This window comes from Amblyomma americanum, chromosome 2 (genome assembly GCF_052857255.1).
Source record: "Amblyomma americanum isolate KBUSLIRL-KWMA chromosome 2, ASM5285725v1, whole genome shotgun sequence".
Taxonomy (NCBI): Eukaryota; Metazoa; Arthropoda; class Arachnida; order Ixodida; family Ixodidae; genus Amblyomma; species Amblyomma americanum.
This window is the reverse complement of record NC_135498.1, coordinates 2,291,897-2,319,732: the sequence shown is the minus strand read 5'-3', so window position 1 is coordinate 2,319,732 and position 27,836 is coordinate 2,291,897. Positions and strand designations below refer to the sequence as shown.

Sequence of the window (27,836 nt, the reverse complement as noted above, 5' to 3'; positions counted from 1 at the left end):
CAGAACCCTTGGGTAAGCAGGTGCGCAGGAAAACACAGCTTGTGATCACACAGGCCAGCAAGCTTCTAGGTGAATGACATTGCAGTGAATCCAGTGACACTAGTTCTTACTAATCACGTGTAAATGCCACAGTGCTGCATGTTTCAGTGAGCTTACCATACAGCTATCAGAATCAAATCAAAGTATGCATTCAGGTCTGTTCAACAAGAATACTTGAGAGCAGGTGCCTATGTTATGCATGAAAACTAGATCATACAGATATGTCAACTTAACTTCGAAACTTAGCACTTGGACCCCTTAAGAGAAACTGCAGTTTTCCGTATGAAATTCTGTGTTAAAATAACATCACTGCGTCAAAAATAACATGCAATGTGGTGAATCAGTGAGATACCTTTGTAGCTGGCTCTCAGCACCTGATGAACCAGAGTCGTGGAACGGTTCACTAGTTGAGTCTTCAACTCGTGCTCTCTTTGACGTATCTTGGGTGGTTGTCGAGCTTTGGTCGAAGAGTTTCATTATGTCACAGACGCTTCTTTTGCAAGCACTCTGGTCAGACAAGACCTCAGCATCACGAGGCTCTGGAAATGACTGGAAAGCACAAAGCCCAGGCTGTTTACAAGCAGCTCCACACAGGTGTGCCTAGCCTACAAAGTCACTCGCCATCAAGCCTTAGCAATAGAGATGCTGAATGAGCCAAAGCTCCCTGCCTTCCTGAAATGCAATCAAAGCCACACCTCCTTCATGCATTGCGTCCACATATGTGGATGCAACCTAACACTATCGAATTCCTGGTACAATGTCAACAAATGTGGATGCAGATATCTGAAGAACGTTGTACAGAAACAATTCAAGCCAGGCATGTGAAATGAAAGCAGAAAGTTGTTTTTAAAATGGATGCCTTCGTTTTATGGTAGCACTGGTATGGTTCCGGTGAATGTGTGTTTTCGTTTCTTTGTTTTGCAAGCATGAGTGTTAAAGTACACTAAATGTGCTTGTTTGTTCACATAACTTCTTATGACAGGAATTAGTCAAATGAAGCAAGACTAAGACCTCAAGAGCAGTGCTGAGTCACGATGTGGATGTATGAGGACCCAACAGAAATTGCATAATTATTCATTGGGGTAGGTGCGAAATTTTTGCAATGCTATCCTGGCATGCTCCATACGAAAATAATAAAATTTGAAAATCCCCTCCGTGCGTCCCCTCCCACCTTTCTGGATAAAAATTAGTACCTGGAGGGGATAACAAAAGCACATTCCTCCCTCCTTCGCATTCCTTCAAAAGGAGCCACACACATCCTCACCCTTCCACACCCAAAGGTTTCCAGCCATTGCTTCATACCACAGTGGCAGCGTTGCAGTCCACAGGCTTAGCCATTGTGAATAACATAATAGTTTCAAGTGACGGCCCAACAGCTGATTTTTCATAACGGTCAGAAGGCAAAAATGACCCTTTATAGAGATTCTGAAGTTACCATATTACCTATATATATTGAGTGCCCTTTGTCTTCTGAAATGAAAAAAAAAAAAGTAAACAGAGTAGTGATTGCACATATGCTTTGATTCTAAGTGCAATCCTCCTGTTCAAGGATTTTTGACCTGGAAAGGTGAGGTACCTAAATCTGTACTAATGCAGTATGCTTGACGTTAACATGTGATCAACTTTGATCTTGCGCCTTCCAACAGGGTGTCCTGTCTCGCTCATGGCTTTTATTTAAGTTGTAAAATGGCACTTGTGGTTAGAGGTATAACTAGGAGTTGGGCTTTTTGACATAAAGCAAAAAAAAAAAGGCCAGTTATCTATCATACACACCACAGTTAGCTGGCTATTGGACTCGACGAAAAGGGAGAAAATTAACAGATTTTGGAAGAAACAGGCATAGACGAAACAGTTATACTGCCTGATTAAGTGACACAATTGGTGTTTTGAAGTTATAATCCACTACTTTACACGCCTCTTCAGACCAGGATGCTCCACCTCATAGCAAAACCTCTTCTCGTAGCTTATTCCTGTTCACTGTCATCACCTACTTAAAGCAGTTGCTCAGTTAAGCAGGATTCTCTACTGCAAGCAAGCACAATGATGCGAAGCTATGCACAAGTGCCACGAAAAAGTCCCATTTTCTGGCTACCCCAACAATTAAGCAGGAGTTCCATCACTGTCATTAACATGTAGACCACGTGAGGCCCAACCTCTCACTGCATCCAATGCAGAAACCCAACAATAAAATGAAAAGTCAGCTTTCAGAAGTCAAATTTCACTTGCATTTTTGCCTTACAATTCCATCATATAACTTCTTTTCCTATTCTTATTGGAGATAGCATTTATTTTTAAAAGCACAGCCCTATACTTTTTGGCAAATCATATCGAACTGACAAATAGGCCAAGATAAATTCTTAGTGCTTTTTAACTGCACAAGAGTACCACATCATCACAACAGGAGTACCACATCAAAAAAAAAAAAGAAATGATAATTCATCCATACAAAATAATATCTTGAAAAAAAGAAAGTAAATTGCACTTTTTTAAACTCCAAAAAAAAGTCAGCTGAGTTAAAGACAATAAAAACCGAAAAGTACGACTAATGAACAAGTTGCAGGCAGCATTTTTCTTTTTTTTTCCCTGTCGTGCGCTGCACGCACATTTTAAGACAGTGCAAAATGTGGCTAGCACATCCTTGATTTTGGAAAATTATAGGAGCAGTCAGCTAATACCATGACAACAGTTGCACTAGAAGCAAGGAGAAATTATGTCGACAATAATGCATTAATGTGCATCGGCACACAAGGAGTAGCTGCAGGGGGCAGGCAGAGAATGCTCCAGCACACTGTCAAAAAGAAGCGCCAGAAAGTGAGGCCAACCTGCAAATTCATAGTTTACTCATTTTATAACTAATAACTCTAAGCATGTGTGTACATTTTTCATTTTTCCAAACACAGGTGCCAGTCAGCACTGAACTGCATGTTTCATTTTGCCTTTAAGTTGTTTATTTCACCTGATAGTTCCCGCGACTGTATAACTGGCTTAGTTCTTTTCACTTGTGTCCCTGATGACTCTGGCTTCTGTACTAAAGGGCCCAATTATCACTGAGATCATTTATTGCATTTTAAAACCCCGCCGCGGTGGCTCAGTGGTAAGGGCGCTCGACTACTGATCCGGAGTTCCCGGGTTCGAACCCAACCGCGGCGGCTGCGTTTTTATGGAGGAAAAACGCTAAGGCGCCCATGTCCTGTGCGATGTCAGTGCACGTTAAAGATCCCCAGGTGGTCGAAATTATTCCGGAGCCCTCCACTACGGAACCTCTCTCTTCCTTTCTTCTTTCACTCCCTCCTTTATCTCTTCCCTTACACACGGTTCAGGTGTCCAACAATATATGAGACAGATACTGCGCCATTTCCTTTCCCCCAAAAAAACCAATTATTATTATTATTTTAAAACAATAATGATGCATGTGCAGAAGACAGCACTGTTCACAAATGAATAAAAACAAAGCGGCGAACAAAATGCCCGTTTGCAGATATGTTTATTGTGGTCAAAATATTACGAGACACGTGTTCTCGGACATTCATTCTAGCTCTACCTCGCGACCCGGTCAGGTGGCAATTTGACATATTTCAGGCGACTTGATCACGTGATTGCACTGAAGTATTTTCCCCGGGTCTCCTCGATTTGGCTGCACTTTCTGCACCAGTTCAGGAAGTGCGGCACTCTCGCCCTTGATTTGACAGTGCAGCTAGCGCCACCTGCACTTCGGCACTCGATTTGGCCTCGTGCTGCACGAGTTCTGCACTGCTGCACTAGCCTCCCGGCGAGTTCCCTTCTCGTGCAAGTAGTGCAAGGTGCTTGGCGCGCTCCTAGCAGACGGCTCCGCGGCCATGCTTGTTTTGTGAGCGGCGTTGAGACCATGCTTGAGAGGGCCGCGTACCCGTGAAAGACGCGGCTTCTGCGCAGGGCCCTCACCAAACAGCTGAAATGACAGTGCGCGTATACGTGTGTGTATGCGCGAGCGTGTGGGCGTGTCTGTGTACGCGCGTAAGCGACTGGCTGGCATGGCGCACGTACGGAAGTACGTACTGCGTATGTGTCCGCATCTTTCTGTCCAGCCTCGCACGTCGTTGCTTACACCATTTCTCTTTTGTGTGCAATTATTATTATAGACGCAGCACGATGGAGTGCTTCCATAAGAGGCAGATTGTGAGATGTTTTATAATACGTGGGCGATCGCAACGTTTGTGGCTCGCTGCGACATCAGTACCTCCGCTTACGACAGCGACTGGGCTTTAGGTCGCCGCCAGCCCACACCTTCGCCTGCCACTTAGCCTCTGACAGTTACATCGCCGTCACCGTCCGCCGAAAGTGAACGCGATTGAGTTCAAATATAGATCAGGCAACTCTTGGCGGACAACCGTAGTCACTTTTCGATAGGACGGAAGCAGCCTAATCACGCGTATGGACTGTAAAAGATCGTCTCGAGCGGTAGTCTGAATAACCTGTCTAATTAATTGTTGCCTCTTCCAAGTACCCGTTGAATCAGTGACGGTTGACCGGCCTGCGCCCCTTTAAACAACGCAACGGAATGAACGGTGTCAAATTCTTCACCACTTTTGGAATTAACAAAGTTCATAACCGCTCCACGAGATGTGCCACTTGGAGCAAATACACAGCGTGCAATGCAGCTAGCACAATCTCGCGCATATGTGAAAACACGCGACAATCACCAACACGTACATGGCCGCAGCAGACGAAAGTTTCTGCACTTTTGCACTCGATTTGGCCGCTGCACCGACAGCACTAGTGTCGGGCTACACTCGCGCCGCAAGAACTGGCACTACACTGACACGGCACTTTTGTGAACTAGTGCGGAAAGTGCAGCCAAATCGAGGAGACCTCCCCATGCTCGCGTCCCGTAAACTTTTGATCGCGACAGTACACAAGCTGCCAGCTGTTCGACGAAAGTTCGCTTTGCCGAGTGAAACTCTCTTCATTTATTTCTGCACATCCACGCAAGCTGAGGCAGTGTGTGAACATTTTTCACCGTCGGTTCCACCTGTTGCACACTGCCGAGGCTGCCAAGTAAAATTAATTTCACCTGAATAATTTTTTCTGCAAAACTAGATAGCAAGTGACAAAAACAATGCGTTTACCTTGATGCTCACAAGTGAAGGTACTGGATTCAAGAATGGGGAATTAAATTTTTTGCTTGCAGACTGCTGAAGAATTGACGACTTGCGCATGTTCTCTGAGCCAGCAATGGTTTGTTATCTGATGACAGGTAACTGAAAGTAACAAACAGAAGCAAGGACTTCAGTTTCCTGTTATTTCGTGAACTGATATAACACAGTTAAGAAGAGCATTATAGACGAAATCCTACAGCAATAAACAAGAATCAACCTAACCGCGCTCACAGCTCCGGGATTTCCTTTGTTTGCTGCTACTGGTTCTGACATCTGTTACTACGCCAAATTCAGCCATGTTATTCAAAATTTACGACAAAAATTATATTTTATAAGCTATGTAAATGACGCTTTATTTGAAAAAATTTTGTACAGAAAGTGTGATTTATATTATTATTATTGTGGACCAGCGCAAAACAGACAACGGAGGAAAGAGAAGACGACACGTGCACTGAGGTCCTAGGTCCGTTGTTCGTTTTGCGCTGATCCACAATATGAATTACTTTCAATTTGCCGAACACAACGTACTGTTAAATGATATTACACGTCAAAGTATGAAAACGAAATATGCAAAGATGACGAAAAGACTGCCATCGAGCCAAAGCCAGTCATAAAAGTTGTCAACAGGAGCCAAATCAAAATTCTCGTAAAATCAGGTGGACGTTGTGTGTACTCCGTTTCAGCAGTTTCAGCCAACTTGTTCTTTACCGCTGAGTGCTCAAGCACACTTGTGCAGTGTTTCGCCACTTGGCATTTGCCAAAGACTAGTTCCTTATTTCTGCTTAGTATGTAGTGCTGCTTTGGCGAAAACAGTTCGTCTCAATGCGTCAGTGAAATGGGCAACACCAACGCGACCCAATGTGAGTGTTATCTTCATTCCTTCCTGTCGACGGTTCAGGTTTCCGGATTTATGTTGTCTGACTGCGCAGCCCCCTGGTCGCAAAAAATTCGCGGAGTTGCCGTAGGCTCACAGGTCCATCGTAGCGGTTCGATCTGCGTGACCTGAATTGACCTAAAGCGGACTTTGACCGGCCGATAATGTCTGGGGAACGTGCGGGGTAACTTGCACACCTCCTGGTGCAACACGGAACTTGGAGCTTAAATATGACGGTTGCGCGTGGTTTAGAAAAAAAAAAAAAAAAACGTCGTGCGGCTTGGGTGCAATGCGTTTTGTAAAACTATATCTGTTTGGTGTCGTTTTGTGCCTCGGAGCGTTTTTTTTTTTTTTTGCCTTCTCTTCGGCACGTCTGTACGACCGTCGTTTTTTGGCGCGCTTGCGTTACGAGCGCTGGTGTAACGGTGGCTGCGCAGATTCTTTCACTTCTCATGTTTCGTGGCGTCATGCACGTGTCCCTGCCGCATACCTTTCGCTGCTGCTAGTCTTTATTTCGTTTTCTTTTTGCAGTTTCTCGTCCGACGATATCGATTTGCTGTCTCATACATCTGTTCGAGCAATTCCGCGTTGGGGCGCAGAAAGATTATATTGAGCTAATTCCTTGTCTAGTCCTCACTGACATGTGCCGGTGTCCGACTTGTCATGTGCTTTCACAAAGTGCATTTGTTTTTCGCTCTCAAGTTTCGTATGCGAGCTTGGCTGCTCTGGCTGTTCGGTAGCTGTCGACGTGTCAAGAGAGCACTGAGGCAGGGCATGCGTCGGTGTTGCCACGGTTGGGTGTCGCCGGTCATTGCTTGTGGGTAGCTTGGCCCTGTAGGTGTCGTCTGGAAGTGCGCTAAAACCTAGACAGGTGCTATGTGAATCGGTTATGTGTACAGGGAATGTCGGTAGGCGAAGAAATTTCGGAGGGGTTGATTCTCAAGGCCGTACTTGGCGATAACATCTGCACTCCGATATAAAAAACCGCTGTACAGAAGGCCGGAAACTGGTAATGGCCAAGATGAGGTGAGTGCTAAATACAGATCGTTCATAGTGCCAGTGCAGCCATGTGCTGCCACTAGACTCAACTGTCAGGTTGCGGGTGCCCTGCTGGTGAACCAAAATTTAATATGGTGTGATGTAGTACATTAATTTTTGCTTAATAAACTCTTTCTACCATATCTCGATCCCAATTGCACTCATTTGAAGCCTGTGTTCCAAGAAAAATGCTCATGCCTCCATCAACAGCGATAAAACCTTAATGTAAGGGAAGTCACAAATAGCTAGCTGCAGTGATGTAATTAGCCCAAACTGCCGCGGTAGCTCAGTGTTCATGGCATTCGACTACTGACCCGCAAGACTCGGCTTCGAACCCAGCCGCAGCGGTCGAATTTCGATGAAGGGAAAATTCTAGAGGCCCGTGTACTATGCGATGTCAGTGCATATTAAAGAACCCCAGGTGGTCGAAATTTGCAAAGCCCATCACTATGGCATCCCTCATAGCCTTAGTCGCTTTGGGACGTTAAACCTCCATAAAACCAAAATCTAAACTTGTTGATTGCTGATCTCCCCCGCACACTTTTTGTTATGACATTGTCACTATCAGTGAAAAGTGGCTTAAGGATGAAGAATCACCTTTTGTACCAGGCTACAAACTTTCCTCTCTACCACGGGCTTCACGTACACGTGGGAGTGGTGTTGCCTTCTTTGTAAAGGATAATATATCTTCTGAACTTCTGCCCATTCTTAGTATCAGTGACGATACAATTGAAGTGCTGTTTATAAAAATTGAGTGTGGTATAAATGTTGGAGTGGTCTACTGCCCTCCTGGTTCTGCTATTTCAGTTTTTGTAAAAGCTCAAATCGGTTTTAGAAATTTTGACTTCTAAGAAAAGACTAATACAGATCTTTCGGGAGACACAAACATGTGCAATCTTATAACAGAATCCACATGTGTAACTGGCAATTCCAGTGCATTAAAGAGATCATGCACTTACCAATATTACGAATGACAGATGGGCAGGAACTTATCTAGATCCAATAGCTGGTCACATACCCATATTTATTATTGTTAATATCCAAGAAAACATTGATCCTAAAATGACTGGTCATGAGCCACAAGAAAAGATTGACTATCGATTACTCGGTGAGATCCTGCAGCAAACAGACTTCTTCATTGGCTATGATAGTGACATAAACAAGTAATGTAGAAATTTTTTTTGCAATAGTTGAGGCTGCCATTGACAGTGATTACATCGGGTAAATATAATGCTCCTATATGCCCATGGGTGACCAGCGACATCCTAGACATACTGAAAGAGAAAGAAAAATGGCATCACAAATGGAAACAGGCTAAAACTAATCATTATTTTTTAAGCCAGTTTAAGCTCTTTTGGAACCTGTCAGTATCTTTGCTATGCAAAAGAAAATAAGAATATTATTCATCTCTCATTTCGAATGCTAATGGCAACATGAATAAAATATGGAACATTGTATGAGGTGCAATAGGGCTTTGTTTTTCTGAGAGGAAAAAAATATAAGGGTCGACAGTGTGATCCTGGGCTCCTGCTGGCAGCACTTGCGCTGTGATTAGGTGAATGTTGGGTGTGCTTGAGTGTGGTCGTGGACCTTTCTGTGCTACATCGCTGTAATGTGGTGAAGCCAACCAAAATAAGTGTAGCGGCAGCCCTCGCATGGCGTCCTTCGCTGCCGAAGGTGTTGCGGAAATCAACTGTACTTTCATAATTCTGCAGAACTATACTCCAGAACTGTACTTTATAACTGTGTTTTTAGTGTACTGGTAACTGGATTAGACCTATTCTAGCAGACAGTGGTTAGTTTCAAAGCAGCGTCAGGAGCGGCTTCAATGCAAAGGAGATTAGACCTAACAAAGCCGAGCAAGCGGTGAGTTTCCAGGTTGCCGGCGTGCAGGACGCTGCTGCAAGAAATGAGTCTCAAGAGTGGGTGCATAATATTCTGTCTTCTAGGTTACAGGCAAACTTACCTGCTGCCATTTTTTTATGTATTGGATTATCGATAGGTCAAACTATTTCGTGATCCCCTTCAGGTTCGACTGTATCTCTTGGAAGTGCTGCATATAGAAGCACTGAAAAGTGCTTGAGCTGCATAGAAATGAAGCAGTGGCTGTCTTCATGGCACGCGCGTCAGTGCCCAGCTAACTGCTGTGAGCGCTTCATGCTTGTCCTTGTTGGCCGCACGGCTGGGCTGACCTTTGGTTTTTCTTCTTGTGTGTCCAGTGTCACAGAGCCCTCTGGGAACAGCGGGGGCAACGTCCTTCAGCAGCGGACAGCCAATGGGCTTCCACGAAGTACACGGCGAGAATGTGCGCCTGGAACAAGGGGGCAAGGTGGCACGGCGGGCCGAAAGCTTCTGCAAGGCCATCGTGTTCAGCTCTCGGCCCGTGCAGGTCAACGAGAGGGTCGTGCTGCGAATCACTGAACTCTCCAACGGCTGGAGCGGTGCCCTGAGGTGACTGCTGCCCTTGTAAAACGGGAACTGAGATCATTGCTGCTGTCCCTTTGTTTGTGTTGCCTTCCCTCTCACCATTGGTGCTCGTGTGTAAACCCAGGTGGCAGAGGCAGGGAGGAGCAGATGGACTGCACCTTGTGAAGCCAATTATAGAGCAGTGGAAGTGTCGCTCAATGCTGGCAATTCATCCTCCTGTGCAGACTTCAAATAGGGCACTCCTCCCTGACACACAGGTTTTTTGTAACTGAAGACGACCCACCAGCCTGTTAATATTGCGGCAGACCACTTTGTACTATACACACTCTAGTAGAGCATACACATCTAGAAGACAGAAAACAACACTATTTTAATGGTTTATACTTGCAAAATATTTATCTTCGTACCTTGCTTCTCTTTCATGAGGTTGCTTTGATTATTAACTACCTTGTCTTGCAGTTTGTGTTCCTCAGGATATTTATCCTTCTTGTAATGCTGTGAAGAGGTATTCATTTAATAAAGTAAAAATATTAATTTTAAATCCACTGCCTAACTTGGTGCAAGATGGCCCAAGTAACTTGTGTGCCATAAAACATCAGTCATCATCTCACCATGAGTGCAAGGCACAGAGGCAGGCTTGATGTGGAGTGTGCAGACTTGCACGACAGTTTCCTCGTGTCATGTGGTGAAACTCGCCACAGATGGCATTTCATTTTGCAGCCAACTGAAAATGTCACGGGAAAGGGCGAAGGGTCGGCACTCCAAATGCTTGCAGTTGGAGTTTTAACAGTTCGGTTTTTCTACTCTGTCATTAATTAGCTGCCACCTGTGATTACCATATATTGCTGTATATAAGTCAACCCTCAACTCGGAGTCCTCGCTGACTGAAAAAAGTTGACTTCAAATAAAGTCGATACATACCCCCGCACCCAACCCTCCGCGGGATAGTGTCTTGGCATGCACAGCTAAAAGAGAAAAGCATGTAACGATGCAGTCGCAAGGCCAGCAGTTGAAAGCAGATGGATATGATAACTGCACTCATCCTGCCTTTATGCTTGTGTGCGGGTAGCTGACTAGTGGGAAACTGAACTGCCAATGGTTGTGTAGTTTCGGATTCCAGCATGACGTGGGCTCCGAAGGCTACCGGAAGTTGCTGCTTATCAGGGAAAACTGCCACTGGCATGAGCAAGCTGGGTAAATGGCATACAGTTCCAATTTTTGTACCAAAAGCAATTTGCACACAAATGAATTTTTAATATTTTGTTTACACATGGTGCTTCGTGCATCCTGCTGGGAATGGCCACTGGCATGAGATGTGTACTACCCCGCAGCTCAGCTGGAACTGCCTTAGACCTGGCAAATAGATAGAATGTCTAGAGTGACCCCCTCAACTTCAGGTGGCCATGTTTCGATGAAACTTATTGACTTATACGCACTCAATTGCAAATGTCATTCAAACCTAATGGCATTCAATACATATATTGTTGAGTTTGGTGAATTCATTTTAATTAGACATTGACCTGAATGCTTACTTTCCAGCCCAGGTCAAGAGCAGAAACAATGCATAATGATTCTCTGCATGCCATCAAAGAAAAAAATTTTTTTTATCACACTCACATTAGCTTTGGCAAAAAGCTGTCTGTATTGCGGACTGTCTGAGAGAGCCAATCTCAGCAGCACAAGGGTACCATCGTGTGAGTGGGTAATGTTTGGTTCTCCTGCATCGATGGTGGTGGTAGTAAACATTTTAATTCAGGGAAGAGCTTTGAGCCTGCCTAATTGGGAGCTGGACAGCACAACCTCCCATTGCTCAGGTTGTGGGCTTTGGATTTTTTAGGTGGTCTGCTTGCTTTGGAAAACCAATGTAGTGAGATAAATTGTGAGCTGTTCCTCGTTTAACTGGCACATGTAATGGCTGGTACTTAGTTGTCACACCAAAGGCATACCGTATTTACTCGCGAAATGAACCCACTTTTTTCCAGAAAAGTTGACATCAGTTTGGGGGAGAGTTCATTACGCGGGAAAAAAAAATGTTTCAACAGATTTTTTTGGAAGGGTCGATATTTCATATTATACCTCCGTCTGACCTACCGTCATCAACAAACGCGTGGTCAGACACGTTCGTGTCGCTGTTGTTTAGCATCGTTCACTTTGACGCGATCCGGCAATTTTGCAGTAGCCGGCGACGCCGGCGTGCGCTTCGAGATAACGCGAACATTCCGAACACCGGCCCTGAAGGTCAGGCGCACCTTTTACGCGAGGTTGAAAAAAACACAGGACGGCACGACCGGCTTTATTACTTTATTAGTAATAAAGCCGGTCATGCAGGACGGTGACGAGCACGTAATGCGAATGACTTAGCTTACAGCATACGACGTCTTGGCGCCTCTGCCAAGTTCGCCTAGTTTAGTTAAATGTGGCTGACATCAAATAGCATTCAGCTGTTGACTGCAAGCAGAAAATGCACTGCATGATCATGGAGTGTTTCTTGGTCTCTCTCGCTTTTTACAGCAGTCGCAAAAGAGCTGGTTGGTATAACATGCCGCACACTATTTCAAAAGGCACCGGGTTTTAGTGAAAAGAATGACATGGATATGAGAAGCAAGTTGACGAGGCATCTTGTGAACTTCTCATTTCTTACGATTGCGTCATGTTTTTCATTAAGCATTAGCACTTTCTGAAGTAGTAATTTGTCACTTCTTTACCCCAGGGAATTCAGGAGGGCAATTTTATGAGATTTAATTTTAGTTTTTCTTTTCCCTGGGTGACATGTTGTTTTCTGCTCCTCTGTGCAGGTTGGGCTTCACAGCCAATGACCCTGTCACCTTGCAGGGAACCTTGCCCAAGTATGCTTGCCCGGACTTGACCAACAGGCCTGGGAACTGGGCTAAAGCATTGGGTGAAAGGTACGATGGCTCTTGCGTATGACAGGTTCTCATGGAATCGCTCCCTAGCTGGGAAATGCTCAGTATAAGACCAAAGTCGAGGGTATGACAATCCATCTAGCTGGGGTGATATGTTCGTAAAGTTTAAAAAAGAAAGAATGATGTTTCAGCTCACAGCACAAGACTAAATACACAAATATATGAGCGTGTGTCTCTTACTTTCGTCTCCTGTGCTCATGAACCATGCACCACGGAGCTCAACAAGACACAATCTGAACAAGGTTGGGAGCCAAAATGTCGTCATTCTTCCTTTTTTAATCATAGGTGGTCGGCGTCGCGATTTTCCTAATATAAAAAACACAAAAAACAGTGCCCTAGTCATTACAGCAATCTGTAAAATGCTTGGGCATCTTTTCTTGGAATGGTTGGCGGTTAGACATGGAAGGCAATACAGTAGCCTACTCCAGAAGTTCTGACTTGCACCAAATTTAGGACTCGAGGCACCGTCATGCTTCTCATAAGAACGTACACAGTGTTGCAACCAATATTTGTGACTCGGTTAAGTCCAAAAGTTAAATTTTTTGGGCTAAACTGCTGTGACCTGCAGAAGTCAGGTTTTTCAACCTAACATTGACAAGATTGAGTATCTCTGTGCCGCCATGAAGGGTGCCATCATAAATGCAATCGGATTCATTTGGTCAGATTGGCTGGTTAGACCTTCAGCTTTTGTAGTTGCCACTCAAGTTGATGGTACGCCCTTCCTTCCGATCGAGGTGGCGTGCAAAGAAAAGCGCACTAAGAGAGCATGAGCCTGGACACGTGATAGCAAGACAGCAGCAGCACCTGGCACGGCTAAGATGGCCCAGATTGTGAACAAGGTTCCCGTACAGGAGCCAAAACCTAGTTTTTTTTTTGTTTTACCTTTCGATTAACGTTCATTTAAGTTCTAGGACACTGCTACCTGTGATATGGGAAAAGCTCACACCTTCCCACCGCTGGTTCTCTCTCTCTCTGTCCTGAGAAGCGGACGGTATCCTCACTTCCTTGCATTGCACTAGCGCAGAACTGGCTCATGGCGTAGTTTGCAACGTGACTGGTGTATGGTGGCTTCATACTTTTGGTATCAGTTACGGGAAGTTTGGGGCAGAAAAGTGCCAGCAGACATGATGAAAAGCGTGACTCCAGCAAGCAAGCTAACTCTTATTCTGCCTTGGGGAAAATGAATTTTTTGTAGGTTTGAGAGAGAGAGAAAGTGTGTGTGTGTTTTAGGAAAAACTATTGCATTCAAAAATTTTACACAAATCAAAAAACAAAAGCTGTAGTAATGTGCTTTTAGGTATATAAGTTACGGATTCTGCCTTGCAACAAGAAATTTTATTTGCCAAACTTAAGATTTAAAAAAATAAAATCATAATATTAGTAAAGACTCGCTTGTATCTAAAAAAAATATCTTGAGAATTTTCTGAAATGTGCAAAATGTTTGGAACTCTGTAGGTCTATCTGTGAAATAATCAGTTTTATCTTGAATAATATTATTGCTACAAAACAATAACTGGAAACCCTATAGTTGGGCACTGGAGCATGGGCGCATGCTTTCCAGGCTGATTTTCATCGTTGCTGACATCAGAACTGAATCCCGACGAAACAGCAATATCTTTAGACTGGGTGCTGCTCGAGTCGTCGATAAAATCAATCGCAGGCAAAATGGAGTCCTGAGATTTGCGGCGTTTTGGAGCATGCATCGCACATTTGGAGGCTGCCAAGCGACTTTGTGGAGCGCGTCGAAAAATGCTGCCTTGCATGGAAAAAAAAACATTGGAAGCAAAACTTCATTCTGTAACTACAAGCCAGATGACTCAGTGTACCCGTAAGCAACACAGAGCGCTCCGAAGTCGAGCGGCAAAGTCATTACTAGCAGACAGTGAGTGCTGCACTGTGTCTTCGCAGCTTTGCAGCGCGTTAAAAGATTGGTGCCTTGTGGGAAAAAAGAAAACTATATCTAAAACGAAACTTCTGTTCTCTGGCTACACGCCGGACATGTGGTGTGCCGTAAGCCGCGTGGAAAGTTCTGAAAACGATGCGTGAAGTCATCCCGCCAATGGTGCTCAGTAGGCACGGTAGGGGAAAAGTTAATAATATTCGTTGCAATTGGAACATGGGAAATTGTGGAATTTGTGATTTTTCAAACCAATGTTTCCGTAGCAGAGTGATTTTTTTTTAATTTTAGATTTTTTGGGCTGTTTATTTGGAGCATTTATCAAAGTCTGCCGACTCCACCGTTTCATGACATGAGCCAGCACAAATGAGTGAAAGGCTTTTATAGCGAAGATGAGTGAATTTATTATGAAGTCGCCTGAATGTGTTCGAGCAGCAGAAAATGGACGAATGAGGAGGAATGCATTGGGCACATGATCGAGAACACAGATGGGTAGTGACCCCGAACAGCACACCACACAAATTTCGAGGAAACTGTAATTTCAACTACACGGAATGGTCATGCGTGACGAGCCAAAGCGGAGGCAAAGTAATGCTGTGAGTAACAGCCTCTGTCTCACACAACACATTCAACACGCGTTGGACAGTGAGGTACCAGTTTCAGACATTACACAGCAAGCATAAACACTGTTAGTTTTCGGCATAGCCTTTGCTGGATAATGTGGCACATGTCCGTCAAATGTTTACCAAATGGAATCCAGTGTTGGAATTTTCTTCCTTCATTTTGTTGTTTTTGTGTTTAGTGTGATAGTAAACAGGCACTTTCAGCAATTTTTTTCTTCCCCCAGGTATGCCACAGAGGGAACCCTGCTTCACTACTATGTGAACAACATGGGTGAAGTATTCTTTGGCATCAATGGCGAAGAGAAGGGACTCTTCCTGAATGGCGTGGACACCAGGGGACCCCTGTGGGCCCTCATAGACATCTATGGCAACACCACAGCCATCAAGATGGTTGGTGAGTGAGCCAGCAGATTTGCTGTCTTCGAGACGTCTTTCGCGCTGTTATTTATGTGTCATGAACCAACTGGCCCGGCTAATTCCACTCTTGGCTTGAAGGTAGTTGTGCCCAACGCCAGAATAGGAAAACCTGAGCAGTGGGCAGTGCTCTCTTGCAGTGGGCAGTGAAGCCGATCTGTTTGTGCCGCCTCAGGTTCAAAACCCAGTCGTGAAAATATTTATTTCTCCAGGTTGGCTAAGGTCACCCTCATTCAAAGCCTCATTTCATCATCGTCATCATCAGCCTGACTATGCCCACTGCAGGACAAAGGCCTCTCCCAAGTCTCCAATTAACCCTGTCCTTTGCCAGTTGTGCCCACCGTATGCCCGCAAACTTCTTAATCTCATCTGCCCACCTAACTTTTTGCCGCCCCCTGCTACACTTGCCTTCTCTTGGAATCCACTCCGTTACCCTTAAGGACCACCGGTTATCTTGCCTTCGCATTACATGCCCTGCCCAAGCCCATTTCTGCCTCTTGATTTCGACTAGGATGTCATTAACCCGTTTGTTCCCTCATCCACTCTTCACGCTTCTGGTCTCTTAACGTTACACCTATCATATATTTTTCCATAGCTCGATGCATTGTCCTTAACTTGAACTGAAGCCTTTTTGTTAGCCTCCACGTTTCTGCCCCGTAGGTGAGTACTGATAAGGAACAGTTGTATACTTTTCTCTTGAGGGATACTGGTAAACTGCCATTCATGATCTGAGAGAACCTGCCATACGCGCTCCACCCCATTCTTATTCTTCTAGTTATTTCCCTCTCATGATCCGGATCAGCAGTCACTACCTGCCCTAAATAGACATATTCCATTACCACTTCGAGCACCTCACTACCAATTGTGAACTGCCGTTTCCTTGCTAGACTGTTGAACATTACTTTGGTTTTCTGCATGTTAATTCTTAGACCCACCGTTCTGCTCTGCCTGTCTAACTCATTGATCATGCTTTGCAATTCATCTCCTGAGTGGCTGAGCAAATGCAGTGTCACTAGCAAATTGCACATTATTTAGGTATTATCCATTAACTCTTATCCTTAACTGTTCCCAATTCAGGCCTCAGAATACCTCCTGTAAACAAGCGGTAATAGCATTGGTGAGATCGTGTCACCCTGCCTAATGCCCTTCCTTACTGGAATTTTATTGCTGACCTTATGGAGGACTATGGTAACTGTGCTGTTGCTATAGACATCTTCCAATATTTTCACATAAGGCTCTTCTACACCCTGATTACGCAATGCCTGCATTACTGCTGAGATTTCCACCGAGTCAAATGCTTTCTCGTAACCGATTAAGGCTATATATAGGGGTTGGTTATATTCTGCGCATTTCTCTATCGCCTGATTGATAGTGTGAATATGATTTATTGTGGAATATCCTGCCTGCCTGATTACTTGGTTGATTGATTTGGTATGCGTTAAAAGACAAGGAGGGCAATGTCATTATCAATATGGATAAGATAGTTAAAGTAGTCAAAGAGTTCTACACAAATCTATACAGTAGCGAATGTAATCAGAATGTTAATGAGAAAATCTCATTTATTTCCTGCCATTTCCCGTATCATGTGACTAACTTCAGAGGCTTCACCACACGTCGGCAGTTTCCAGTTTATGAGGCCAGTAGTGCTTTGGCACTAAAGAAAAAAAAAGGAAAACCAGGAACTTTCCTTTCTATCATTGTTTGCAGGTTTCTTCGTCTGCAAGTGTAGGTCATTTAGGCGTCATGACAGCATGACTGTTCCCAAGTGTACTGCACACCGATTAGGCATCAACGTGGTCCACAACCGTCATGTTTACTTTGTCGCCTGCCTGTCTCGTTGCACGTTGTCCTCGTGACGCTGATGTATATGCAGCCACCTAACCCCGTCGTGCATTCTGTTCCTCTCCTATCTCAAGGAAGTCGTTATCGCTCGTTAAGCGAATCGGATTTGGATGTCGTTTGTTCCTGCACCCTTTCTTCCAAAACATGGGAACCCCCATCCTTGCAAGTGCAACTCCCTTTTGTAAGGGTCTTTTTCGCTACCGGTTTTACTGGCTTTTAGCTAATTACTGTGATGGGTGCCAGTAATCAATGCAGACGTCTTACTGGGATCAGTGTATGCGTATGCTTAATGTTCCCTTACAATGAGTGAATTGAAAAAAATTTGTTTTCATTTTTATTTTTTTTTCTTGGGCAGTTTTTGTCTCAACTAATGATTCTCATAACACTTATTCAAGTTTGGAATAGAATTAAACCAGATTTGCTTCTTTAGTTCAAGCCAGACATATCTTTCATGATTATAGGAAAAACGTCATTCAGCGCAAGATCAATTCTTTTCTTTATTTTTTCATCATTTTGTGTGTGAGGGTATGTTGGGTGTTGCAGTTTGAATTATTTTCAAGAAAGCAAACGAAACATTTTTTGCTGCCCAGTGACAAGACTGTGCAAAATGTGCACATGATGTTCAAACTTGGCTTTTGGTGAACTGAATCATTTTTCTTGTTCTTTAGTCGCTGCAATGACGTCGTTTGGTCGCATATCTGCCAGGGCAGTGGCCATAAGTTGCAGCATGTAAACTGATTTGCAACATGCTTCTTGTCTCTTTTCCGTCTTGCAGAAGATGAGCAGTTATTGAACAACCGCAATGAGATTATTCGCAATGGTGAGTTCCCGCTGGTCTTCATTTGCCTGTACATTCAAGGTTTTTATTATGGTTGTTGCTGTTTTTTCTGAACCATATGAGTACGAAGCTTTCTTTGGGAGAGTTGTGGCCTCTCCATCGGTTCTGTTTTTGCAGCTGTACACTTTGGCATGGTCGGTGTGACTAGCAGAGAGATGACTGCTCAGGCGTTGTTGACTTTTCACACAGACTTTGGATCATGTTTACTTCAAAAGCAATCATCATTCGAGGCAAAGCTGTACTTCAATGCCATTTTAAGGGAGGATGAGGCTCTTAAAAACTTGATTTTTATTTGTCTAGTTAACTTACTGAAACTTAACATGCAGGTGTATCATAGATTGCTGATTTCAAATATGCGTTTAGATTTCAAATATCTCACCCGGAAAGAGATATATGGCAAAATAACATCCCAATTAGGCCATTTCATACTGTCCTCTATGATAATTTCTCAGTTAAAAAAGCTTTTTTGAATATAGGCAGACGTTTCCAAAGGTCCACCGCACATCGTAAAGCTTTCCTTTAGCAATTAGATCAAGTCTCGGCTAATTACTGCCACATTGTTTTTTCTTTCTGAATTTACTTATTTATGGTTTGGTTTATGGTAGGTGTGTGCGAATATTCGAAATTTCGAATACGAATCGAATATGTTTGATATTCGATTCGTATTCGAAAATTAATATTTGTGAATTTCCGAATATTCGAAAATTCCCAAATACTCGCTAGCGATCGTATACTGCGCATTCTTTTATAAATTTGACTGTGGCAAAACCACAATATCTGGGCAAATTAGCCGATAATCGAGTTAAAAATTCTAGGAAAACAATACAGAGGTCCTATCCGCATCCTTCTCCGCCGTTTATCACACGGACCGACCGCATCCCGACGCCGCAAGGCTTCACCTCGTGAATATTTCCCCAAGTGGGCTTTCCCACATATCACCCGTGCTGCGAACAAGATGGCCAACGGCCCACTTCGAGCAATCATAACGCGAAATCGCGCTTTTTTTTAATCCTTCGGTAATACCTTTTTTCAGATTCAGATTCAGATTCAGATTCAGATTTATTTCAACAACACTTGGTTGCCGAGGAGGCGAACAAAAAGGCAATCAAAAGTTGCCTGACGAAGCGTCCGCCCCCTTTACACTCTACAACTGAGCAGTGGGCAGGTTTAACCAAAGAAAAACAGATCATAAAACCAAAGAGACATTGCATATAACATTATACACGAAAACATAAAAAAAAACAGCACATATTCATTTAAGGTACACAATTAAGAAATGCTGTAAAAAGTATATTCGCGAGTCAACATTGTTACACAAAATTGCACATAAAATACAAATATCGGTGTGACTGAATATAACAAAAGGAAAGAAGAGCTTAACTATGCCGGCCAAAGTAAGGTTTTCTTTTCTAATAAAAACATGGATTTTTCTTTTTTTTAATATAGGGCAGATATGTGCAGAAAAAGTAAGCCATTGCTATGTCACAAAAAGAAATGGGTTAACTTTTTGCTAAATGCTTTCATGGAACGACTGTTGTGAATGGTTTCTATAATACCCGGGTACTTATTTAGAAGATCAGCGATTCGATATTTTAGCGTTTGTGTACCGTAGTTCGTACGCACTAGTTCTTTTCTACAGGTCATATGCCGAAGGTTATGGTCGTGGTCTCTAAAGAAGAAAGTTTATATATTTAATGTCCACATCCGAAGAATGCGTCCTGTCGCCTTCATATTTCTCCGAGCGTGACTTCCGCCATCCCGTTTTGTAAACTACGCTATGCGGGAAAGCCTACTTGTGGAATGTTGCGGGCGCCTCCTGAAGGGGCGCGTCGAGTAGTCACAATAGGGCAAGCGATCCTGTAAAAATCCTGCCTATTGCATGGTGCATTGTAACCTGCACACCTCTTTAGTGGGCGTAACGGCAGGCGTGGCAACAATCGGAAGGCCTCTGTCGCTAGGACAAAAAAATAGCCTGGCTGCGTAGTTTCGGTTTCTGAGCTTCACCGCTGCCCCGCGGCAACTTCAAATGTTGGCCCGCGCATTCGCCGATAATCCAATCCCAGCTTCGCGAGGGCTTATTTTTTTCCTTTTTAGAAACCGCCTCGCCGCTCAGACGCCAGTGTGTGTTCCCCGGCCCCTTGATTGCATTTGTGTTGTTCCTCCAGGACTCCAAAACGGGTGGCCCGTCACGGGCTTACAGGTGTTAGCGCGATTGAGCCGCCTCATAAGGCCTTACTGCATCTTCAGCATTCTCGGCAGCATTTTTTTTTTTTTTTCCGGGGGGGTCGCGGGCAATTTTATTAACAGAGGCCTTCGGATAAACCGGGCATTTCTTCCGGTCCCTTGAACTTCGAATGAATTAGGTTTAATAGTCATCATGTTATTTTTTTGTTTCCAGTCTTGTTATTTCATGGATTTTGTTTTGCATGACCTCATTATGGTTTGGATACTGTTATGCTGTCTAATCAAGTAGTATACATTTCTGTGCACATCATGTTTTTTTATATGGTACTGAAGCAGTCTAGTTTTGTTTACTTTACCTGCAAAGACCGTACACTATTTTGAAAAAAATATGGACAACAGTATTTGCTTGCTCATCATTTTCTGAAATTTTTTTTGTACTGAACAGATATTCGATATTCAAAGCCATTTTTTCTTCATATTCGTATTCAATTCGTATTTGAAAATTTCAATATTCGCACACCCCTAGTTTACGGGGGTTTTGCGTTCCAGAGCGACTCAGGCTGTGGGGGGCGCTGCACTGAAAGACTCCGGAAATATCGGCCACCCGGGGCTCTTTACCATGCACTGACATTGCACAGTACACGGGCCTCTAGCATTTTGCCTCCATCTAAATTCAACCGCTATGGCCAGGATCGAACCCGCGTCTTTCGGGACAGCAGCTGAGCGCCATAACCACTGAGCCACTGCGGCGGCTGTTATTTATGATCAACAAAATGACTTCATGGGTATCTATCAGTTCTAGGATGTGTGGGGGGCCTTTTGCAAATGTCTGCTTATTCTTTAAAAAAAAAGCCTTTTATCTGAGAAATTACCATAAAGGCCTGTAACCAATGACCTAATTAGGATATGTTATTTTGCCATATATTTCCTTCGAGGTGGAGTATTTGAAATCTAAAATGCACATTCAAAATCAGCATCCTATGATACACCTGCATGCTAAGTTTCAGCTAGGCTAGTTGATGAATAAAAATACAAAAATAATTTTTATAACCCTCATCAAGGGGAGGAAAGTGTGAGCAATAAGGGAGTAATAGTGTAAGCTGTAAACTTTTTCAGAACTGCGCGAAAACTTGGTATTCCGGCTGAAAAGAAACTCATTGGCATCCACCCAAGCGCAGCCATACGGCAACAAAGGAAAGCTAAACAGCTTTCTCAGAAACTATGCAGTTAATGAAGAATTCGTCCTGGTCTGGGGTACGAGCCTGGGACCACCACTTCACCGAAGCACCCGCTCTACCAACTGAGCTAACCGGGACAGCATGCTTATGGTAGGGTGAGAGTGAATTGATCAATAACTCGAAGTTGGCACAGGGTTGGTCAAATGTTTAGGGGAAGCCCCCAAGGTGGAGTAAATTTGTAATAAGGGAATAATTACTCATTGGCGTCCACCCAAGCCAGCCAATTTTTCTTCGCGAAATTTCTGAGAAAGCTGTATAGCCTTCCTTTGTAGCCGTATGGCTGCGCTTGGGTGGATGCCAATGAGTAATTACTCCCTTATTACAAATTTACTCCACAAAACCATGCCGTTGGAAGTTACATTTAGCTAACTGGGAATTGTTTAGAGAACAGGCCAGTTTAGAGAATATTGCTCTAGAAAATCTCGACATAGACGAAATAAATGACGCATTCACATCATGCATACTTACTGCCGCACACTTATCAATCCCAAAATCATCAGGAGTGGTCCGTCAGAACCACAAAGTGTGGTACACACGTGAATGCAAGGAAGCAAAAAAACAGCAAAATAAAACGTGGGGAGTCTTTTGCAGATACCCAACTCACAAGAACCTCATCCATTTCAAAAAGGCCAGAGCACAAGCACGGTATATCCGGCGCAATGCCGGAAAAACATCCTGGAGAGCTCATGTGTCTTCTATAAATAGTTCAACCCCATTGAAGAAAATGTGGGAGCAAGTTCGAAAATTAAATGGTAGCTACTCACCCTTCACAGTCCCTTTTTTGACAACACCAGGTACACAGACAAATATAGGAGAACAGGCAGACATATTGAGGGAGCACTTTGCTGCTGTTTCAAGTTCATCACACTATAGCAAATCATTCTTGAAATACAAAAGCACTGCCGAAAAACACAGGCTCCCAACAAGTGGAGGGGTAAACGAAAAATACAATTGTCTAATTACCCTCCAAAAAATAAAGTACTGTATGCAGACAAAAAAACTGCTCCAGGACACGACCAGGTACACTACAAAAACACAATAAGAGAAGCTTTTATACACAAACAGCATTGTCTTGCCATTTTCTTCGATATGGAGAAAGCGTATGACACAACCTGGAGGTTTGGGATCCTCCGCGACCTAGCGGACATTGGTGTCCACGGCAGGATGTTGAACTGCCTAAATGATTTCCTTTCCGACCGCTCATTTCAAGTACGCCTGGGATCAACCCTTTCCAGGAACTTCATTCAAGAGAATGGGGTTCCTCAGGGGTGTATTTTAAGCACACCACTGTTTATTGTAAAGATGAATTCCATAAGGAAAATAATCCCAACGTCCATGATGTACTCAGTCTATGTCGACGACCTTTAAATAGCTTGTACATCATCCAATATAGCAGCATGTGAGAGACTAACACAGTTAACAATAAACAAACTAGAGACATGGGCAGACAAAAAATGGATTCCAGTTCTGCACACAGAAAACAGTGGGCGTGCTGTTCTCACTAAAACGAGATTTACAATCCAGCCCCAGCTTACATCTAAACAAAATCGAACTGCCTATAAAAAATGAGGTAAAATTTCTGGGCATTATCTTTGACAAAAAGCTGACATTCCTACCACATATTAAAGCTCTAAAAAAGAAAGCCTCCCAGTCTTTGAACATACTTAAAGTACTTTCCCGGAAACACTGGGGTTCTGATAGGGTGTGCCGTTTACAAATGTATCAGTCTGTTGTCGTTCTACCTTAGATTACGGATGTATAGTTTATGGGTCAGCAAGACCATCGTATCTTAGACGACTGGATCCAGTACATAATTTAGGTTTGCGCCTTTCCACTAGTGCATGTAGGACGTTGCCCATAAAGAGTCTGTATGTAGAAACTAACGAAGCATCACTTATAGACAGAAGAACGATGCTAACATGTTCATAAATTCTAGAAATCCGTCCACTGCCTAAACATATCTGTCACCAAATATCAACAAAGTGCCCATCTAGAACACTCTTTAACAACAAACCACAGACTACTAGGACACTGCTCTTGCATTCTTAAGAGATGTGCTGAAACCTCGGCCTACTGGACACATTACCTGACATTGCTCGAAAACGCGATCCGCTGCCTCCATGGCATCATTTTCCTACAATCTGCGATTTTACTCTTGCGCAGTTCTGTAAAAAACAAACCCCACAGAAACATATTCTGCAAGAATTTCTTGCACTCGAGGAAAAATACATTACCTTCAGAGCTTTTTGCACAGATGGCTCAAAAACAGATGCTTACGTTGGAAGTGCAGTGGTACAAGGGAATTGCAATGAGATAGTAAGGCTTCCACAGTGTGCATCAATCTTCACTTCCGAATGTTACGCCTTCCATGTGGCCATTAAACAAATAGTAAAGGTGAGCCTCAAAAACAGTGTTATTTGCACCGACTTGCTAAGTTTACTTATAGCTTTCCACTCTAAAAATGCAATCACTCCTATACTTGGTGATATCATACACAACATAGTAATAGCCACAGCTAAAGGACAAAACCTAATGCTCTGCTGGGTACCAAGCCATATCGGGATTAAAGGCAATGAGAGAGCAGACTTATGCGCTGCTCAGGTGCATGACAAGCAAATAAAGAAAGAAAATATTCCGTTAAAAGATTGCATTAACTTAATACATCGTGACATAAGGCAGAAATGGCAGTCCGCGTGGAACTACGAAGTAAAAAAAACTAAAAATGTAAAACCAGTTATAAGTCAATGGAAGTCCTGCACCCGCCAGGAACGTTTTAAAGAAGTGATTATCTGCCGTATTCGTATAGGACACACACACCTCACACATAATTTTCTACTAACAAAACAAGTTCAACCTGTATGCGAAGACTGCGGAGACGAAGTTGCGATTGACCACATTTTATTTCCTTGTGCAAAACTAGAAAAACTAAGGAAAAAGTAGTTTACTAAATTCTACACCGAATGCATTCCTTTTCATCCTGCACTGCATTTAGGAGATGATGCAATTATTGATATATCGTGTTTTTAGCTTTCTTTAAGAAACCGGACTTCTCAAGAGGCTCTAAAATTTTTTACCCACTGCTCTGTTTGTATTTCAGTACACCTCAACCACTTTCTCACTCCGGAGAAAAGGGCTGAGGTTGCTTTTGTTTTGATTGGTTGGGGGCCTCCAGTCCTTGCGCAGCCAAGGACGGCTGATGAGGTTACCCGACCTCCTTTGCAACTTTTAATGTTAGCCATTTATAAATCTTGTTTTTGCTCTGAATACTACTTAGAAGGAAATACCTTTTCAAACTCTCTACACCGCCATAATTTTTCATCTTTGTAAAAATCTGCAGAAAAAAATTGCTTATACCTTGAGCTTGGCACATGATAGCCTTAGATGCTTATGCGCCATTAAACCCAACATACAACACCAACAAATTTACTCCACCTTGGGGCTTCCCCTAAGCATTTGTCCAAAGTGTGAGCAGCTTTCATCCTTTCTAATTGAAGAAACCTTCGCTGAAGCCATAGCTGCACCACCATCCACTATGAACATAACTGAAGGAGGAATTGGCTGTCGTGTCTGTAATAAAGAACGAGGTCTAACCGCAACAAGTTTCTGAAGGGAGAAAAAGATCTCTCTCTCTATTCCTTTGAATTTCTGACCCACGTGGCCGTGGCAACCGCCGCACATCCTTTGCATGTTTCGCGAACTCAGTCAGTCGCGTTATCTCGGGCGCTGTCATCAGCTTTACGTCGCCAGTCACAGACACCTTGGCATTGTGTTCCCTCATGTGTTAGTGATGTCGCTGCTGCAACAGCTTCGGTGGTGTTTGGTTTTGTGTTTGTGACTTTCAAAATTGCGAAGAGTGCAGCAAGAGCAGCGCGGATACAACTCGAACCGCTAACTGCGCTTTGTTTCTCGGGAGCCACCCCCCATTTCGGCGGCGTGGATCGTGAACTACGATTTAGTCACTGCTGTTGACGAAGCAGCCATCGTGTTAGGTCCACAGAAGAGTTGGCACATTGTGGGAACCGATTATTTAGCTGCATGTTAACTGAATTCTATTGGTGTCTCATATACTAGCCTGGACAGCGAAGGCTATTCCGTGATAGTGGTTCGCTTTCATGTACTTACGTAAATACATAAGCTTTTTTGCAATTATCTAAGATTATACGGTACATTGTGTATACATTAAATTGCTTCCACGCACTGTCCACAGAATGATCTTTCTTTAATGTGCCGCCATGGTGATTCAGTGGCGATGGTGCTAGGTTGCTATACCGAAAGACGCGGGTTCTATCCCGGCTGCGGTGGTCACATTTTCGATGGAGGCAAAATTCGTGAGTCCCATATAGTACTGTGCGATGTCAGTGCATGTTAAAGAACCCCAGGTGGTCGAAATATCCGCAGCCCTCCACTACGGCGTCCCTCATAGCCAGAGTCGCTTTGGGACATTAAACCCCACAAACCATAAACAAAACCTTCTATATTGTGTGAACAATATGCACGGAATGATTTATTTATTTATTTATTTATTTATTTATTTATTTATACATACTGCTATTTGGTATTGTTGCAGGAGGGCAAAATAGGGTTAGTAATAACAGTTCAAAAAATACATCATTTTGGTGAAGATCGTAAAATAAACAACTAATAGTAAGGGTAAAGCAAAGGCACTGGAATTAACTATGGAAATACAACCAAAAATACAACAACGCAGAATAACAATACAACGAACTGTATCATAACAATATCGAAACAAGGCAAATTAATCTCACAATAGGCGTCATGACAGAAGTTACATCGCAGTAGTTCCGAAAACAATACTGGTAGTCTGTGTATACCTGAACAAAGTTAACATTATAAAGGCACAGAGAATAGGAAGCAATATTATCAACACAGAAAACACACACACAAAAATATTTGCTAATTAAGTACGGAGCTCTCGATAGCAGCCCTGAACTTTCCTAACCATGAGCTGCTAGTTATTGAAGGGTTTAGACTGTTCCATTCACGAGTGGCAAACGGAAAACATGAGTATTTGAAGCAGTCAGTATGGAAAGGGTACTCGTTAAGTGTATTAGGATGTTTGTGACGCGTCGATCTTGCTTTAGAAAAGGAAATATATTTAGTAACGTCAAGTTTTAATTGCTCACACAATGATCACACATGTATTGCGTAAATGATGCATGAAATCATGTACTGAAAACGTCGACTGCGCCGTTTGCGATAAACTTAACACCTCTGGTGCGTCAACACACATTATCTGTGTTATACGGAATGCTGTAACATACATATAGTTCTCTCCCCTGTCCTTTCTTGCTATCGCCTCTCCCTTTCCCTTTCACTTCCGATGGCTGCAGCTTGAGGGGCTACATTAGGTAGCAGTTGCCGCGACCAGCAACATTATTTTCCTTCACCTTTTTTGTTGTTTTTCTTTAAAATACCGTATAAACTCGTGTAAGGGCCGCACACCTTTTTTTCCAGATTTGAGGGCCAATTTTCGTGGTGCGGCCCATACAGCGATTTGCGAAAGACAAAAAAAAACTCTCTTTTAAGTAAAGACACACCAATCAGGATATCAGCGGCATTTATTCTACGTTCAGTCGCCACTCGCTATGTATTCCGGCTCCAAGCTGATGCTGTGCTCCGGTGCACGCTCATCCCACAAGAAGTCGCGCAGCACGTCCGCTGTCAACGCATAGCCGTTGTTCCACGCTTCCATCACTTAGCAGAGCAGCTCTCTTCCAGTTCGGGAAACTTGCACGGTTTCCCTCAGAAAGTGCACTTTTTGCAGCTTGTGTTCCTAAATGCATCCTTTTGGTTGCACCATTGTCGGGCGCACTTCTCGGCCACGTCGAATTTCCTGCATGTCGCACACTTGCCGTGTTCGACAACAAACTCCCAGCCGTTAGCTATTAAGGTGTTTGCCCATCGTGCAAAAACTGCTAAAGCTACAACACTCGGCGGCAGCATGCGAAAGCCACAACTACGGTGAACCACAACTCCCTTGCCTTTGACAGCCACAAAACGCTGGAGCTGGTGATACTGATGCCGATATGGATAGCAGGACCTCGCGGCAGAGGAAAAAGTTGACGATGATGATCATGAGCCGTATCAAGGAACTTTAATGAGCCGCGGCCTCTTGCGCCATACATGGGCGGCACCTGGAAGCTCCTCTGCACATCTCCGCGATCAAGCGCGCCGTTGCTCGCAGCTGGAGCTGATCGCAGAGGCCACGGCGCATGCATTCCGAAGGCTATTCCCGTGTGGGTCGTGTGGAAAGTTTGGGTGCGGCCCTTACACGGATATTATTTTTTTCCGATATTTCCTTCTGGAAAACGGAGTGCGGTCCATACACGGGTGCGGCCCTTA

General features: G+C 43.7%; 2 protein-coding genes across 3 annotated transcripts in view; one reads left to right on the top strand and one right to left on the bottom strand.

The window, feature by feature from the left end:
- The window catches only part of LOC144120429 (DNA repair and recombination protein RAD54B-like), a 72,576-nt gene extending 67,042 nt beyond the window's left edge, over positions 1-5,534 (bottom strand). Inside the window, 3 exon segments of the mRNA XM_077652800.1 lie at positions 392-588; positions 5,145-5,276; positions 5,397-5,534. Coding sequence (XP_077508926.1) covers positions 392-588; positions 5,145-5,234 — 287 coding nt within the window. The 5' untranslated portion in view covers positions 5,235-5,276; positions 5,397-5,534.
- A 253-nt stretch (positions 5,535-5,787) lies between these two features.
- neur (E3 ubiquitin-protein ligase neur) overlaps positions 5,788-27,836 on the top strand; it is a 63,919-nt gene continuing 41,870 nt past the window's right edge. Inside the window, exons 1-5 of one of the 2 annotated variants that reach the window (XM_077652801.1) lie at positions 5,788-6,034; positions 9,306-9,537; positions 12,309-12,419; positions 15,182-15,351; positions 17,989-18,033. In XM_077652801.1, the coding sequence (XP_077508927.1) occupies positions 6,010-6,034; positions 9,306-9,537; positions 12,309-12,419; positions 15,182-15,351; positions 17,989-18,033 (583 nt within the window). In that variant the 5' untranslated portion in view covers positions 5,788-6,009. Of the gene's footprint in view, positions 6,035-6,959; positions 7,075-9,305; positions 9,538-12,308; positions 12,420-15,181; positions 15,352-17,988; positions 18,034-27,836 lie in introns of those variants that run through there. The other variant, XM_077652802.1, reaches the window with a different exon arrangement.